This window comes from Catharus ustulatus, chromosome 2 (assembly GCF_009819885.2).
Source record: "Catharus ustulatus isolate bCatUst1 chromosome 2, bCatUst1.pri.v2, whole genome shotgun sequence".
Lineage (NCBI taxonomy): Eukaryota > Metazoa > Chordata > Aves > Passeriformes > Turdidae > Catharus > Catharus ustulatus.
The window spans coordinates 21,353,755-21,372,030 of NC_046222.1; the positions used below are offsets into that span (position 1 = coordinate 21,353,755).

The 18,276-nt window shown below is 42.3% G+C and overlaps 1 protein-coding gene across 1 annotated transcript; it reads left to right on the plus strand.

Annotated features, from left to right (window-relative positions):
• The first annotated feature begins 4,238 nt into the window (after positions 1–4,238).
• On the plus strand, positions 4,239–18,010 carry TBX19 (T-box transcription factor 19). Its single transcript, XM_033052286.1, has 8 exons — positions 4,239–4,552; positions 10,109–10,373; positions 12,239–12,373; positions 13,141–13,202; positions 14,185–14,246; positions 14,883–15,071; positions 16,093–16,225; positions 17,085–18,010. The coding sequence occupies exons 1-8, from the start codon at positions 4,356–4,358 to the stop codon at positions 17,317–17,319; spliced, it is 1,278 nt and encodes a 425-aa protein (XP_032908177.1). The 5' UTR covers positions 4,239–4,355; the 3' UTR covers positions 17,320–18,010.
• Positions 18,011–18,276: the final 266 nt, after the last annotated feature.

Below are 18,276 nucleotides of genomic sequence, written 5' to 3' on the forward strand. Positions count from 1 at the left end.
GTGTCATGGTGATGGAGGTTACATTTCCCTGTGTTGTTGGGACTCAGTGTTCAGAGGGGAGTCAGCTGAATGCTGCAGTGGGAGCTTTGGAGATGGAAAGAGTGAGTCTTATTTTCTGCAATTTCATCTGATGATGAAGGGCTGCCTTTTCTTTGGAAACATGCAGCTAAAGGCCAAAAAACAGCTATCCAATGTCAAGACAAGAAAGGCCTCTTTAATTACCTTTTTTCTTGTTTGCTTTTTCCCCCTTCTTTCTGTGTACCTCACCAGCTGGTGGCCAGGGGCATTTAAGAACAAGCTTAATTAGAAAGTCAAAAATAACCCCTTGCTTTTTCCCGCTGTAACTTGGTGAGTGAAGTCCAATAAGTATTGCAGGATTGTTCTGATTGTTCTTTCACTGCTCTCTCCAGTCCTCATTGCTTTATTTGAAATATGAGTTGCTAAATTCCTATTAGTAAATTGGAAATGATTGTGAGTGTTGTGCTTGCATTTTGAGCTAGCTCTGCCTGTCTGTGACCCACAAGGACTCTGAAAGTGCCCAGCTCTCCCATGTGGGTTTCAGGGAAAGCTTACAAATTTGCAGGTTTTGTAGGGGCATTTTCTATTCCTTCTGCTGCCCCTACTGATTTGCTTGTCTAATTAAATGTGTGAAAAGTGCAAGAGGGGCAATAAAAAGTCTTCTGTCAACAGCCCTGCTGTGTCCCACTTGCAGTGGCACTGGCTGTCAGTCGCAGGAGCAACTACTCTGCTCCTCTCTAAGTCCAGCTACCTTTTCTTAAAATGCCAGGTTCAGGGAAATTTAACTTACAGCACAAGAAATAACCCACATCTGAGAATGGATTGTTCCCTGTGCCCTGGCAATACATACAGCCAGTGACATTAATCTGTTTGGGCCTCCGTTTCAGCACCTGTTGACTTGGAAAAATTAATCTAGCAAGAAAGTAGGAGAAAGAAGGGTTGTTTGGAAAACATTCCAAGCTGTTATTTAGACGAATGGAGGGTCAAAAGACTAGAGGATGTCTCTAACTTCTTCCGAAGTAGGCTAAATATTCAAAGTAAATCTCCACACATAATATTTTTGTTAAATGAAAAACCAACAATAAACAAATAACGGTGACACTGAATCTACCTGGTTTCTGTTCTGCAGCCCTCTCCCATGGCAGCTGTGTGACACAGAGTGCACAATGCAAAGAAGCCTCATTCATGGAATCTGGAAGAGTGTTTTAGAAAACCTCAGGCCCAAGTACATTCAGCTGATCATGCGCTTGCATAAATATAAACTTATTATTTCCTTGGCTAATTCTTTTAGATTGGAAAGATCTGTCAGTGGTGAACTGTGCCTTCTGCTACATGCAACACTAATTGCTCTTAGGCTGAACTCTTAGAGCTGAAACAATCTTCCCTATCCTGAAAGAAGTAATTGTGCCACTAACCAGCCACAGGTAACTACTGTCATTTTGGAAAATGTGATTTCAGGTGTCCTGAGCTATGGTAACATAGTTACTAAAATTCAAACTGTGTGAAAGTCAGGTATTTGAAGTTGTTAGGTTTGTGGTTTATTTTTTCCTCTGGAAAAAATCAGACATCTTGTATGAGGGATAACCATAAGCACACAAGTGTTACCCAGTTCTGGGATCTTAAAGTGCATTTTATTACTGTGCAGGATACACAGTAGTATGTGTATGCTTACTTACAGTAAGTTTTAGTATGATACTCCAAAGTAAAAACATTCATGATTCTCCCTTAGAGATGCTAGCTGTAAAAAATCCAGTCCTATTGATGAAAAACTCTTGTCCCAACCCATTACTGGAACACGTCCATTATCTATTCCTTCTATTACCCCTCCTTCCCCACAGCTCAGTCCCAGGAGTGCTTTGGGCAAGCAGTGCACTCCAACCAGGACCTCCCTTTCTTTTGCTTTGTGGCAGCCTTCATTTCCAATCCATCTTTGCTGAGCATATTCTTTACCTCTACTGATGCACCCGTGTCCGCTGGTGAGAGAGTTTCTCTTCCTCATTAGGAAGCCCTTCCACCAACGTGAAATGTTGTTGCTTTTTCACAAGCTTTTGGTTTCCTGTAAGTTCTAAGCCTCTTGAGAAAGGTAGATGGCGTCTGATTTTTGCAGGATCTAATCCAGTATCATTTCTCTTGAAGCCCTGCAGGAGAGATGGGCAGTGAGTACTTCTGAAAGCCAGGCTGCTTCTCTTTTTATTTGCTTACAGAAAGAACTGTGTGTAACTACTGGAGTATTATTATTTTTATGAGCTGTTGTCTCTTTACCTGTCTTAACTTTGAATCTCCTGATTTCTGAGCAACTATACCTAAATAGGTTGTATGGAAATAGGGCTTCAGCAAAAAAAAAAAAAATTATATCCCAAAGTAATATGTACCTGTCTTAGAACATACTGAAAACCTGAAGATACTGAATTGAAATTCACAGCACTTCCACCGGCTCCAATTTCTCTGTCTATTTGCATCTGCAGCATAATAAAACTTAAAACTGTCTCATGCAGTCTCCTATGCATTTCGTATGCCATTTGATCACATGCAGGGAAAAATTACAGAAGTAGCTTCTCTCTCCTCTTTGAGTATTCAGAAAGGGGAACCCAAACATAAACATATTCCGTTTACACCAGCATACCTGAGATGCAATTATTTTTCCAAATGCGAAGTGGTACCCTTCCAGGTACCTAAATATCCTATGGATTTTGAAGTACATTCTTTAGTTGTTCAGCAGTGAAAGTGGGCTGTTTATCAACTAAAAGTTGCTACCTGATACCTGTAGTTCACCCAAGCTTACTCATAAAATAATCTAGTTTGTTTTTTTTTATGAGTTGACAATTTTAAAAAGAAGAGGGGAAGAGGTGTCAGAGTGTGAATCTTGAGAGCAGCATAGAATCATAGAATGATTTGGGTTGGAAGGGTGCCAAATAAGGTGCCATCAAGCTCTGGCCATCGTTGTTTAGGTGGATGGTACCTCTCAGCTTTTTTAAAGTAAGATCTGTTGAGCCTTGTCAAATGATGGATTTAACTTAAATTCTGTTTTATAAAGTCTGCAATACTCTTTCTTGTATGTAAAAATCCCAACAGTGATTCACCAAGTAATTTTGTCTTTCTAAAAGAGACAGAAGCACAGAAGTTCAACAGGGACTATTGAATTGAAAGAATGCAAAGTTCTCAATAAGCAGACAGAAAATGTATTTCTCTAAAAATGACCTCTAGAATTACGTTTTCATAATCAAGTCCATGACTATGTCACGTCCAACAGACCAGAAATTTTAAAGACATTATCAGAGACAGATGTATCAGGAGAAGTTAGGTACTCTAGCATTTGTTATACACCAAAGCCCAGTGTTTACAGGTCACTGTTATTTGTGGGGCTTACACTTAACCCTCCAGCAGGGGACTGAACCCACATCTCTTGTATCCTTGACTGAATGCTGAAATTGTTGGAGCCCTCAGAAAAATGGTGGCTTTTTTGTGGAGGACATGTTGGATTAGGCCTGTCAGAGAAGGCCTCAGCATGAGGTGACAGGGATGCTGAGGGAGCTTTTGCTTGAGATGGACCTTGAGCTGGTGAGCAGCGCCAGGACTCAGGCAGTTAAGCTCATACCAGCCCCAGAAGTGTTCCGTCTGTCCCTGGAAATGCAGCCAGAAGGGCTTTCAGCCACCCGTAAGGTACAGTAGGGTTTTTGTGTGACAGTGGGACCAAGAGGTGGACACAATATCCATTAACAATAGAGTGTAGGGATGCTGCCTTCTTGTACATTGAAACCTCAGTGCAGAAAGGTTCAATATTTTATTTTGATTTAGGAATGTAGAGGAATGAGATTAATGCATTTATGCAACATTCCTAGTGAAAATATTTTAAGACAACCTTCTCTGTGTAACTATCTTGACTCTTCCCAGCTCCTTCAGTTAGAGTCCGCACCAGTGTGAATGCAATTTCCATGCATTGTTTCAGTCTGGAAATGAAACAATTTTCATTAATGGAAACCTGGTTCTCAAGCAGAACAATTAGACCCACTTCAGGTTGAAAAAAGATAAAAGCATGCTAATTTGGATGAAGGACTCTTCTTTCAAGGCAGCCAATTGAGTCATCAGCCAGCCACCCACCTGACTGTCTAACAGGTAATTAGGAGATAGTCCTCTTTTTGTGTGGAGCGTGTGCGTAAACCTCCACACGCTGGTGTCACTGCCCATTGGGACTTCCAGGGGAAAGAGCCAGGCAGTGGCAAAAGAGTGAGGCGAGCACGTTTGTCAGACGGTGCCCAATCAACTGACTTCTTTTTTTATTTAGCTTCTTATTTTTGTATTTTCAGCAGCTACCTGAAGTTTCAGGCAGTAAAGCTGTCATGGCAGACCTGGGCTGCAAAAAGCCCAGCGACTGCACTGTCTCCAGGCTCCTCAGCGTAGTGGAGAGTGAACTCCGGGCTGGGAGAGACAAAGGCGACCCCACGGAGAAACAGCTCCAGGTCGTCTTGGAGGATGCGACGCTCTGGCAGAGATTCAGGGAAGTCACTAATGAGATGATCGTGACCAAGAATGGCAGGTGAGTGATCTGCTCAGCACTGTGGGCTCAGCGGAGGTGACAGGCAGGGGGATTGGAGCTCTGCAATAATAAACTGTGTGTGCAGGCTCGAGAGAACTGCAATGAGCACACCAGAGTTTCTAGGGGACTGCAGCCTTGCAGTCTGCTTAAACCAGTGTAAGACCAAGATGGGGTGATCCTGCTTCTTTTTGGTGACTGCCAAACCGTTCCTCCTATGAAGCATGCTGGAAAAATATATTGACTAACTTGTGATTGTGCAAAAAGGAAACTTTTTCAAGGGAATGCCTCTCAAAACCTTTGGAATGACTTCTTATGCTAATAATCATCAGTCTATATTAGCAAGTCCTCACCTGTAGGCTTCAAATTACTGCATAGAAGCAGATTGGTGGTGTTAGACCCAGCTGCTGTTCCCATCCCTCTGGCCTTGGGTATTTAACAGCTTGTACAAACAGTCTGCACCAGAATGGGTGCAATAAAACTGCCCTATGTGTTCTGTATGCATGTGCAGTTTGAATTGCATGGTCCCACAGCTGCTGCTGGTGCCCTTAGAAACAAGTGTGTAAGACTGCTTAACACACACAGTTTCAGAAGGACAAAACATTGTGATATAAATGGATCACATCTTACTATTTGGGGAACCCAGAAAGGCACAGGGAAAGAGTTAAAAATCTGGTGAGGAAGATGCTAATCCTGAATCAGGAACTGGCTTGAAGAAAGCTCTCCACAGAGGTTCTGCCCTGAACAGGGCTGACAGCAGAGTCCAGCCCATAACAGACAAGTAGCTACGAGAGTAAGATTTGCACAGTGGTACTAAGGTTTTTATTTAATTTATCCTCCCCAGCCCTCTGCTGCCCCCGACCTCAGCTGCTCCCTCAACATGCCCATGTTTTGCAGGACCTTTCAGAAGATCCACATAGAAGAAAGGAATTAAGAGATGTAGAGATTTACTCATGTGGTGTGACTTTCATTAATTTTGCAGACTTTGATTTAGCAGAATTTGTGGATGAGATTACTGTTGACTGTAGCTTGGTGAGGGACATAGGTAAAAGCAGTAAAAACGAAAAATCTAGTCTATTGGCTGAGCAAGGTGATTCTGCAGAAAGAACAGTTACCTTCCCAAAGTACCAGCTCTTGGTATAAGAGTACTTGTTGCCACTCTGATTCCTCCTAATAGCCTAAATTGATAGAAATCTGCTACTGAGATTATCTGTATATCGTGTAGCTGCTTTTGCATCATTTAAATTGCTTTGAAAACTTCTGTTTGGCTACAGCAAACTTCTAAGTGGACTTTCACTTGATGTACAGTAGCTTAAACTGGCTCCTTAGTAGTGTAAGTGTAACTAAAAATGAGGTAAGATGGGTTTGCCTCTGATTAATTAAATTGGTACAAAGAATCACACCTTACCAACAGGGTTTTTTCAGTTTCTTTCCTCGCAGCTAATGAAAATTATGACTTCACAGTGATACTAGTTCTTTCTGAAATGAGGGTGAACGTGTGGATAAAATCTTTTTATAGTTGTTAAGGGAATCTTTTGTTATCTGAATAAGCCTGGGTACTTTTTATTTCATTGTGTAAGTTGTCTGATTTTTTTATTTTAACTTATGCACTCCTTATCAGCCTGATTGTACTTTTCCTATAGCCAGTGACATCTCTCAAAATGTCAGTGAGAGCAGGAATAGGTTCTTTATGATCAAGCTCATACATACAAGCTCATACAGCAATCGCAAAATAAAAAATTACAGAAGTATGTCACATTGCCATTTACATTAATCCTTTTAACATAGATACTGTAGCACCAGAGATTGTGAAGGAGGATCTCTGCATTTCTGAAAATATCTTTCATCAAAAAGCACAGCAGCACACTAAAACAGAAAATACAGACTGTGGCTTGCAGCAAAGAACTCTGAACCATGGTATTCAAAAGGAGACAAACTTGAGACAATGTCCTATGACTGCTGAGTTTTTCTCAGGTTCAGGATTCATCAGTGATTGTCTCCAGAGAGATTCTCAGTAGAAAAAAATATTGATCTTATTCTGCTGCTGCTAAATGAATGCAACTAAACCATTCTTGTTGAAGGGTAGATGAATGCTTTTGAAAACTGTGTTCTACAATGAAAGAGCCAGCCTGAACTTCTGTATGTGATAACTAAAACAGTTGGTGTGGACAGACACATTGTTAGTAAAGCTCAGAAATTAAACAGAAACCTGATAGGGGAGTATCCCAGAGAATGAAAGTCTAATTGATTAGTGATCCTCAAGTGTCAAATTCTAGCATGCACAATTCCATCTGCTCTGAGTCATCTCTAATTGCTACCGAGGGTCCCAAAATGTCACAGTTATATGAACCAACTTCAGTGTTAATATACAGACATGTCTCTGTGGCTGTATCATACTTCATTATAACGATCACCTGCCCTAGCAGTATGCCTAGGGGAGACAGATATATTCTGAACAGGATAGATAGCAGTAAAATTAAACCACGTGCTATATCACAAAATGCATCCCAAAGGGTGCATCTGATACAGTGGGAAACTATCCCTTATTTTACTCAGACCTATTGTATTCAATTGACACTTCAATGTCACTTCTGTATCACACTGTTATCTGACTGAGTAGGTCTCCTTTCTCAGCGTTTATACCATATTAGCTAGGCAGTATCCCGAGACTTTGCAATCCCAGTTATTGCCTGGAGACAGGAAGATGCCACTGTTCCTCTCCGTGTACGGGAAGAATCCATGGGGAATCTGTGCATGCAGACATGAGTGGGGAAAAAGAAGCCCTTTCCAGGCTTGAATGCTAAAGCAACTGGTTACTGCACATTCAAGTTTAATATCAAACATCTTCCCACTCAAGGTCTGTTCTGTGGAGTAATTGCAGCAGATTTGCTCTAAATAAACTGAAGAGGCTGAAGTGCTCAGCTATTGCAGTGATGGAAGTCATGTGTGCATCTACCTGATCATTGAAACAAGCCTTCTGACTGAAACAAATTTGGATGAATCACAATTTGCCATGCTAAAAGACAGATTTTAGCAGTAAAGGCACTTAATCAGCAGGAATGTTAGGCAGTAAGTTTTCCATCGCTAGAGTCTGTACAGTCAAAACACACTGGTCCAAGCGAGGCAGGCAATTACTGTGAGTGAAACTGGTTAAGACAGGGAAGTGCTCTAATCCTAGTGCTAGGAGGTTAAAACTGATGGTGACTGTATTCTCTTCTGGATTGGTCTATAGGCGCTTTGGGGATAAACTGGATCCTCTCAGATAAAAAGGCAGAGCAGCCTGCCTGCATGGTGGGCAGAGGAATTAACAATGTGTAACACAAATAGCTCTGCACAATCTAGTGAAATTAAATTTTCATGTGGATTAATTTTCCCCTCTAATTCAATTTCAGCTATGTATCTAAATGTGTTACCTTGAACATTTACTGGGGGAAATCTAAGCGTTGGGAGGAGCAGTGCACCCATACCTTCTATCACACCCCAGTTTGGTAGCTGGTGCATCCTGATCAGAAAGACACATGTAGCATATAAATCCTTGACTAAGTTTGTATTTAATTAGAAAGGTCACAGTTCACATTACCTCGGAGACCAGTGAGTAGCACTGCTCCTCAGGGGTCAGTACTGGGTCTGGAGCCTCTCATTACCTTTGCTGGTCACAGGGACACACCCTCAGCAAGTTTGCCAGCAACCCCCAGCTATGTGCTCTGGTTGACACATGGAGGGAAGGGATGTCATCCAAGCTTGAGAGTGGGGCCTGTGCAAACCTCATAAAGTGAACTTTATGGTTCTGCATTAAAATACAGGCTGGGTGGAGAATAGGTTCAGAGCAGCCCTGAGGCCAAGGACTCAGGAGTGTTAGTGGACAAGAAGCACAACACAACCCACCAATGTGCACTGGCAACCCACAAAGCCAAGCGCATCCTGGGCTGCATCTAAAGCAGCATGGCTAGCAGGGTGAGGGAGGGTATTCTCACCCTCTACTCCACTCTGGTGAGACCCCACCTGGAGTGCTGCATCCAGCTCCGGGGTCTCCAGTACAGGAGGGAAAGTTGGAGAAAATATGGAGGAGACAACCTCTCGTATGAGGAAAAGCCGAAGTAGTTGTGGTTGTTCAGCCTGGAGAGGAGAGAGATCTTACAGCAGCCTCCCAGTACCTGGGAGCTGCAAGAGAGCTGGAGAGGGACTTTTTGTAAGGACATGGAGTGATACAAGGAGTGGTGAGGCAGTGGAAAAGGCTGCCCCGAGAAGCTGTGGATGCCTCATCCCTGGAGGTGTTCAAGGCCAGATTAAATGAGGCTCGGAGCAACCTGGTCTAGTGGAAGGTATTGGGGACACCAATCCAAGGACGACGACAAGATGATCTTTAAAGTCCCTTCCAACCCAAAACGTCCTATGACATCATCTTCAATACTGCACTGACTCTGTATCAGTTTTAGATGATAAATCTCAAATTTCTCAAATTTCTCAAATTGTGTCTTTTCCTGTCAGCAGAAGGTGCTGAATGTATGCAGCAAAAACTATATAAAGTTATCCAGAAAGGAGAGTGGAATGTCCTGGGAGACTGTTAGCAATTTACATTTGGGTGTCACTACGGAGTATGATTGCAGAGGCAGACTTCCAGTCCTTTAAGGCAACCTGGAGTTTTAGCTCCCTTCTTGTCTATTTTGGATGTCTTGTATGGTTACCTAAGCCTTGAGAGCTACCTCACCTTAGCCCCATGGCTATGGACCTCAGGCCATTCCTCTGGTTGCTTGCTGTACTCTCTCTGTACCCACAGAGCAAAGGCCCTCAAAGATTCATTGGCCCTCATTGGCATTTATGGTCCATAAAAATGTGGAGAAATTGCAGTTGCCAGGAGAGGTCAGTATGGAGGTGTCTGAGGCAGGGAGGCTGGTTACTCACAGAGGAGGAATGTAGGAGGTGATACGTAACAGCAATTACATGTATTCCTTGACAAACTAAGAAGCTTAGTGCATAAGATACCTTTGCTGGGAGACACCTCTGTTCTGCTGTCCACACATTATTTCCAGTTCCTAAAGGAGGTGAAGCCCTACTTGCTGCAGACTTTCAGGCACTGAGGTGCCAATTCAGAGCATTAATCACAAGCACTGAGACAGATAGAAAACCGCTGAAAGTCAAGCTGTGAGCACCTGCAAATCTCCTTTACAAAAGAAAAAAAAATAAAAAAGTATTGAGGAAAGGTGGCATTGGACCTTTAGGCACAAAAGGAGCATTTTCCCAAAACTACATAAAGGCAGGATTTCAGTTTTAAACAGACGAGATAGTGGAAGGCTGGGTAGAAGTTTAGAGCTTGCATGTAAGATGGAACTAAATGCAAAAGAACATGATCAGGCTGGTGAGGTCAGGGAATATGGAAGTACGGGACCAAATTACTGGAGAAACTGCCAAGTGCAAGGTCTGATGGCAAGGGTGGATTGAAGGAAGGGAGGAATTTTTTTATACTGAACTAGTCAGTGAGCATCTGGAAACAAACATACTGAGGAGAGTCTTTCAAGACCAGTTTCCAGTGGTGTCCCCCTTTTTTGTTTCCCTGGCCAGGCGGATGTTCCCTGTTTTGAAGATCAGTGTGTCAGGCTTGGATCCGAATGCCATGTACTCTTTCCTGCTGGACTTTGCTCCGACTGATGGCCACCGCTGGAAGTACATCAATGGAGAGTGGGTGCCAGCTGGGAAACCAGAGCCACCAAACCACAGCTGTGTCTACATCCACCCAGACTCTCCCAACTTTGGGGCCCATTGGATGAAAGCTGCCATTTCCTTCAGCAAAGTCAAACTTACCAACAAGCTCAATGGGAGTGGGCAGGTATGGCCTGATGTTTCCACATCACCTCTTGGCTTCAATTGCAAGCACCTACCAATCAAGAAATATCAAGGGTGCATTTATATAATTATAGAAGCCCTTACAGGCCTCTTCACCCACAGATGCCAATTATTCTCTGGAGGCCAAATGTAAACAGGGATAAACAGGCCTTAATTGGCACTTTCAGATTTTAATGGACTTCTTGATGTTAAGAGAGACAGAGTGCTGTGGTTTACTTAATCGTCAGGGGTCTTTTCAGAGTTGGTCTTGTGTGCTGGGGATTTTTACATAGGACTTCAGAGGAAGGGGGGAAAAATGGCCATAAGTATTAGGTTTTTGTTGTGCTCCCCAATGTTGTTTGGTGTAAGTGGAATGTTGGCAGGAGTCAGATGGCAGAATAAAAGGCTGCTCCTAAATGAAATAATTACTATGTCTGCTTCTGCATCATGATAATTATCAATATTCTATTGAATCAGGTTTGGCCTTTGGAAAGAAACCACATGTACCAGACAGAAATAAGTGACTTTCTCTTTGAACCCCTTAAAAATGCAAACAGGAAAATTAGTTTTGCTTCATATTTTATTTTTGATGATGCATCTAAAGGCAAAATGTTGCACAATGTTCACTTGTTTTGTATAAGACTCCTACGGTAGATGATACTTGTCAGCCCCGAATCAATTTCTTTCATGCAAATGTTATATGTTCTCAATCTGTTATTTCCATTAGGTTTGCGAGGTACCTCTGTAAGCTTAATGCTCTAATGAGGTAGGAAATTATCTCAGGTTTTATAGATTGGAGAACAGGAAGATGATCTGACTTTTCCTTAGTCGTATGTGGAACCAGCACACAAGAATTATTGCAGAGCATAGAACAGGATCTGAATTTGCAAATGCTTATCTTGTGTCCAGGATCTCAGAAAAGTCAAAAGCCTCAGAAAAATATGCATGGGGTAAAGCAGCTACAGGAAACTTGAAGGGTTAAAGAGTCCCTGGGGAATAAAAGAGGGGAACATTATGTATATGTATGAAGGAGAAGAAAATAATAGAAAGCAGGACAAGAAATGCCATATGATACAGAGAATGCAAACAAAAGTTACTAAAAAACAAATGACTGAAGCTTCGTTTGCTCTCTTTTGAAATCATGACCATAGTGTTGAAGTAAACTGTGTCTCCTCTCTGTACTTCAGCTGCCTCTTCTGTGATGGTATTAGAAAGTAATTGATGACTATCGGTGCTTTATGCTAATAGCTGCATTCATATATATATATATATATACACATATATACATATATATATATGTAGGTATGTATGTATACATCACTTTGCAAAGTACAAATTTAAAAAAATAATCTTCTTCTTGCACTAGAGCCAATTAAAGGACCTAATAGACTTCCTGGAATCAATGCTATTCACAGCTTTTAGTGCCAGGTTAGACGATCTGCCAAGGCTTGTTTAGATACACTTCATCTTGCCCAGAGAGGAAACTGGTGACTGCCTTAGCTTCCTCCTGGCACCTTTTCTGTGATGGTGATTTTGAGTCTTTCAGACAGCAGAAACAGGACAGGGAGTGCCCCTGAGCTGTTTCAGCAGCCTCTATTGCAGTGGAAGCCCAGTGGTTTGAGTGCCATAGCTGCTAAAACAAATACTGACTGGTGCTGCTGCATCCAAAGCCTTAAATACTGTCCAGAGAAGTCTCATTCTGTTCAGCCCTGTAGTTATTGCAGGGGAGGAAAGGCACCTGCCCTCCTGCTTCAGCAATCACTGGCTGGGGAGGTTCAGCAGTGGCAGCTGCTCTGTCACAGAGCCAGAGGGTGGCTCTGAGGTACCAGGGTGGCACTGGGGGCTGTCTCTCTGTTTTGTTTCCTGCAGATAATGTTGAACTCGCTGCACAAATATGAGCCCCAGGTGCACATAGTTCGCGTAGGAGGCCCCCACCGGATGGTGATGAACTGCTCCTTCCCCGAGACCCAGTTCATAGCAGTGACTGCCTACCAGAATGAAGAGGTAGGCGGGTGCCATGCTCTGCTCTGGTCACCACTGAGGAGGTCTGTTAGAAGCTGATTAACTACACGACCAGTGTGCCTTTTTCTTGTTTCCCCACCAGTCTCATGCAGTGTAATACTCCATCCAGTCTAATACTCTGTCTTTTCTCTGCAGTAGAGCATTGACTAATCTAGTGTCTGGCTCCAGTACTAAGCCAGGTTTAGCTTAATATCCTGCCACAGATGTTCCAGACTGGTCCATCTGTCCTGGCATTTCAATCCTTCACTGGAAAAAAAAAGCCAAATAGCCTTACAGTCAAGTCCAATATCTTTCTCTAGCAATAACTGATAGTTATAATGATAACCCTATTTCTCCATGTTCCCTATACTACGTACAACTGCAGAACAACACAATACTTCATGGGAAAATTTCTGCCCTTGAGGGATGCTTTGAATTGCAAGAATTGCTTACTCCTGTGCCTCATCCCTTAGCTAATCTTGCTGTGGATTTTATTTATATTTGATAGTAATTCAGTGTTTAAACCCTCTTGAAAGGGTTCATCATTCCATCAGATTTACCAGACCAGCTCATGCCAGGCTACCCCAATTGGTGTTTTGCCTGTGGCTCTTATTAGGGCACAGCAAAGCTGTCTCCAGGAAAACATCAAGCGTGAGGATATACTTTAGGCAAACCCAGGCAGTTCCACTCAGATTACTCTAGAAGATGTTTTATCAAGTTTCTATTTCAAATTGCCTTCACTAACATGCCTTGTTTTCTGTAAACTCAAGATAACAGCTCTCAAAATCAAGTACAATCCCTTTGCCAAAGCCTTCTTGGATGCAAAGGAAAGGTGAGTCCATCTTTTATTTTTTTGATCTGGTAGCTTTTTGCTGCTGATATGGTTAAAACTGTGACATTGCCATAGAAAGTACATTACAAAACTGAATCTTGTTTCTGCTGTCTTAAATTCAGTCACTCCAAGGATATTATTGGGGAGGCTGTATAATTATTACCATAGGTGTTCAGTTGGGTGAACATGCTCTTGGGAATCCTGGTAGATATCTCTGTCTACGCAGAAGGCCTGAAACGAGATGGTGTGAGCTTCCCCACTTGTGTTATGCCCCACATATGTTCACTACAGTATATTTGCACTCCAGTGAGTCCTGTAATTTGATAGGTCAGGGAGAAAAAAAATGTTAACTCCAGGTGTCAAAAAGCGTAGCTGAAGTGAAATTACAGAGTAACTGTAATGTAACTACACTGCTGTCATTAAGTCTGTGTGATAATTTATGATGGGTTTATTAAAGGTAAGATGTCAGAAATGCTTCTATCAGAAATTAATTGTAGTTAATCTTGCAAAATTTTCTTTGCATCACCCACATCTATGCACAGTAGTATCCAAATGATGCATTCCAGTCCATAATTTCTGATTAATTTTGTTTGGATCTGTTTATCTTCTGACATGTGAAATGTCCCATGTGCCTGGAGGAGAATCTGTATTTTCTTTCATTCTTCTCACCACTTAAGAAGCTGCTTTGTCTCAGTGTCAGGGTTTCCAGGTGAGGAAGGGAGAATGCTGCCTTCAGCTCTCCTGCAAGCAGGAATGGTGCCCACAGGTAGATTTAAAATTCCAGGTTCAGCTCCCAAATACGGCACGAAAGATCCTGCTTCCTTTATGGCAGAATGTAGGAAGGTCTACTACTGCCTAGCAAGGTTAAAGAGGGATTGCCCTCCTTTTTTGCTCACTTCTCCAATTTTTTACTGAACAGTTCTGATTATACTTTTGCAATTTTTCAATGAGAACACTTACCATTAAGTATTTTGCTTTTCAGAAACCATTCTAAGGATGCTCCAGAGACAGTCTCTGAAGGTCAACATATGACATATTCTCACTGTAAGGTTTTTATTCATGTCAGCTGCAAGTTTTGTGCTGGGTGCTGGGAACCTGGGCCTTGCTTAACGGTTCATACTTACTGAATCACTGAATTGTGTTCATGGAGAAGGACCCTTTAAAAAAAATAAAAAGATTGAAGAGATCTCACAGTAGGAAATAATATGAGAGGTCCTGCAAAGGGATTAGTTTCCATACAATCCAGTTTTTCAATACTAAAAGGAGTCTAAAATCAAGATGATATATGATATTTTTAGGGCTTTCTTATCACTTTGTTTTTTGGGGTTTTTTTTTGTATTTGTGAATATTTTTGTCACCTATAAAAGCACCTTTCATAAGCAAGCAGGCAAAAAACTGAGGGGGAGCAGAGGTTGCATTTGCTTTATTGATAGTTTTTCTTTCATTTGTTCTTTAATGTTTGTGGCATTTTCTGGTTGTTTTCAGGTCTAATTTTTAGAGTTGGTGAGCCAGGGGGGAGCTGATATTTTTTGTCAGCTGTTTCACAAGCCAATATCTTAGAATCTACTTGGTATTTCTGAGGCACAGCTGATTCTGCAAGAAGGCTGGTTATTTCTTAGTTGTATTGTAGCACTTTAATGAAGCAATGGCAATAATTTTGTTCTCTCTTTTCCCTCCAAGTGGGTGGCTGGCTGATTTCCAACCCAGACCCAATGTGTGCCTCGGGAAGCTCTAATTACCAGTACAGTGGGCCTTTGCCTCGGCCGGCTCCGCAGGCTCCCCACAGCTGCGAGCGATACTCAGCCCTGCGAGGCCATCGGGCTGCTCCTTACCCACCCTCCTACATGCAGAGGAATCACTCCCCTACAGGTATTCCTGGAGCACTGCTTTGCTGCCCCTGCCTGCCTACCCCTTGCCTTAGGTTAGCACAACCACTGGAGCCAGCCTGAGCTGAGGCTAGGAAAGGGCATGGTGAGTCTCTGGAACAACCTGCACAGAGCCCTTCGTGCACCCAGGGTGACTGAGGCAGCAAAACAAGTGATACCAAGAGCTGGTACCTACTGCACTCTTAATGATAAATGAGAGTGTATGATCTTGCTTTCACTCAAAAAGAGCATTGCAGGTCTTCTTTCTGTGTCCTGCCATGATGCAGTTGAGCTCTCAAGCCAAAGCAGCTCTCAGGTAGGAGCTGATGTGAGACAAAGACATTTTGGTATTGTCAGAACATCCTCTGAGTGCCTTTCATTTTCTAGATCTGGGTGTAGAGTTCCAGAAACTGGTTCTACTTTGATCAGAAGAAGTGGGTCAGAAAGAAGAGTAGGGATAAAGTAATCCGCTTGCTAATCATAATTTAGCAAGAATTCCTCTTTAATGGGAGCATTTATCATAGAATGGTATGGCTTGAAAGGGACCTTAAAGATGATCTTGTTCCAAGCCCCCTGTCATGGGTAGGGACACTTTCCCCTAGACCAAGTTGCCCAAAGCTGCATTCAACCTGGTCTTGAAAATTTCCAGGAATGGGGCAGTATTTATAGAATTTTATTAAATATTTTACCTCAAATAATAAGGAAATCTGTATCAAAACGTTGCCTGATACATGTCAATTGCGAAAAACTATTAATCAGACTTACAAAAATTCAAATCCTGTGTCTGTCATGCTGTACCTTCTCATTTATCATACCTGGGATTGCAATGGCACCTTGCTACTCTTTGAATAAACATGGGAATTCTGCTTTTTTACCTGTGGTTGGGAATTTTGTCCTATTGCCTGTGGCTGGGGACCTCATGATCAGACTGCTGCCTTAAGCCTGTCTGTGTTTTGCTGTCTTAAGACAATCTCCGCAAAAGTCACTGAAGATTTGTTTGTTGCTTTTTATTTTTCTTCCCAAAGTTAACCTATTGGAGAGCTCCAGCAATAATCTTCAGGTATTCTCAGGACATGACAGCTGGACTTTGCCATCCTCTCCACACACTAATTTGCTCTCACTGCCGCATACAAAGGGAGGTGCCAGCCCTGGACCCAGGTAAGGTTACCGGAAAACTGCTGGTATGAGGAGCACTGAGGCTTGTAGGACTATCCTGGTGATTTGCCCTTTGTTCCAAACTTTAATCAGTGTCCAGGCTTTGAAATGTGTCCTAAGTGCCCAATTCAATATTCGTGGGCAGATTTTTCTGACATGCTAATTATCTTCTGCTCTTAAATCTATGGGAACTTCATTTTTCCCCAGCACTGCTGAAAACTAGTATCTTGGAACACCCACAAAAAAATTTGGTCTCTACAATCTGTGAGCATTTTAAAACCAAATTATTTTTCTTCCTATATTTCTCACTATTATCCTGCATGAAATGAGAATCCTATTCCAGGAGTAGATGGAATTTAGACCTAGAAAATCAACTAATTATCAAATATTTTCCCTTCTTTTCCCCAAATAAATGCAATAATTTTTCTCTAACTTAGGTGTCAGGAAAATCAGCTGCAATTTCAAATTCACTGTTATCTGATTGAGTAGGTTTTCTTCTCAGTGTCTGTACCATAGTAGCTAGGCAGTATCCTGAGACTTTGTGACCTTCCCCTCTAGAAACTCTTCAGACTCTGTTCTGGAGACGAGAAGAAGTCACAGAGGCACATAAAAAGATCCTTAAATTTTGAAACCTCACATATACTTGCACATTTCTCTCCATGCCTCCCTCCCAGGTCACCAGGTATGATGGTTGCTGGTGATTTTTCACTTAAGATCTTCAAGGCTGATCTAGTTTGCTAACTTGATTTGAATAGCTGTTCAATATATTTGTACAGATAATGAAATTGACTTTACTGTAGCAAATCTTATGTGGGCTAAATGCTTTGAATAAGTCATTCAATCTGTGCTGCTTTTTTTCCAGCCACTATCCTTGCCTGTGGACAGTGAGCAACAGTGCTGTAAATGTTGCCAACCCAGGAAGCGAGGTGAACAGCAGCCCTCCAAGCATGTTTTTAAGGGGTAATGTCCCCTTACCTGCTGCATCATCAGTGCAAATCCCTCTGCAGGGAATGGTGTCTGGCAGCATGGAAACACAAGGGGAAGGCGCCCTCACCAGACTGTCTGACTCTGCGTGGACATCCTCACACTCTTTTTAATGGACAGGCAGTTCCTGAGGGAAGCTCAGCCAACCAAGACTGACAAAAATGGCAAACGATCCCCGAGGAGCGCAGTGCAGAGCAGAGTGTATCAGGAAAAGGACTTCATCACTTCCCATAATGTACCCTTTTTGTGCCAGCTAAGTCAAAATGCAAAGGCAGGAAATACTATAGGAAGCAGCTTGTTACTGCAATTTTCATGCATCATTCAGGATGATGTCCAGAATCTTTTTATTTAGCTTTGCTTCTATATCACATTAAAAATGGTCAGAGACATGGGACTGAGTGGAGCAGGCATGGCAGCTGGATACTTGCATGTCATTTTAGAAGTTCCTTCTGTAACTAACAGCCAATCCAGGGAAAATTGAGAGCAAGTTTGAAGGGACAGCACTGCTTTCAAGGCTTTCTGGATCTCACATAGAGGTTTTCACGATACCTGAAACTAAACCCCTCAGGGGATGAAATTAGTCTAGCATCCTAATTGCCACCTGCATACAGCATTCTCTGTCCCCTTCCCTTCTCCAGCTGCTGTTTGATGTATGTGTGCCATGGGGACAGTGTGCACACTCAAGCTGCAAAAGTGGCTGCATTGTAGCAGCAGGGTGAAGGGCAGCTAGTTTAGCATTTAGAATCTGATGTTACAGTCTTTGAAATGGAAAGTTCCAGTGTTTCCAATTGTATTATTTTTGAAAGGGTGGAGGGAAAAGGTTTACAGAAAAAATATTCAGCTTGCATTTCCACTTTGCTTCAGCTATACAGTACAAATAAACCATGAATATGTGGTGTATTATCTCTTCGGTGCCTTTTCAAGGTGTAAACAAACACACAGTCTTTCTCACCTAACAACCTCTGAGCTATTTAAAGCAGTTCTGCCAGAAGCAAGTTGACAGAACAGGATTTTTTTCCTTGTCCAGTTACTGAGTCTAAGCTCCTGTATGGTATTTCATGGTATTTCAT

Excerpts from the sequence above, each read along its gene's own strand:
- TBX19 (XM_033052286.1), top strand. The coding sequence starts at position 4,356 with ATGGCAGACCTGGGCTGCAAAAAGCCCAGCGACTGCACTGTCTCCAGG. Across the intron at positions 4,553-10,108 it reads ATCGTGACCAAGAATGGCAG|GCGGATGTTCCCTGTTTTGA; the intron begins GTGAGTGATCTG and ends TTCCCTGGCCAG. Across the intron at positions 13,203-14,184 it reads TTCTTGGATGCAAAGGAAAG|AAACCATTCTAAGGATGCTC; the intron begins GTGAGTCCATCT and ends TTTGCTTTTCAG.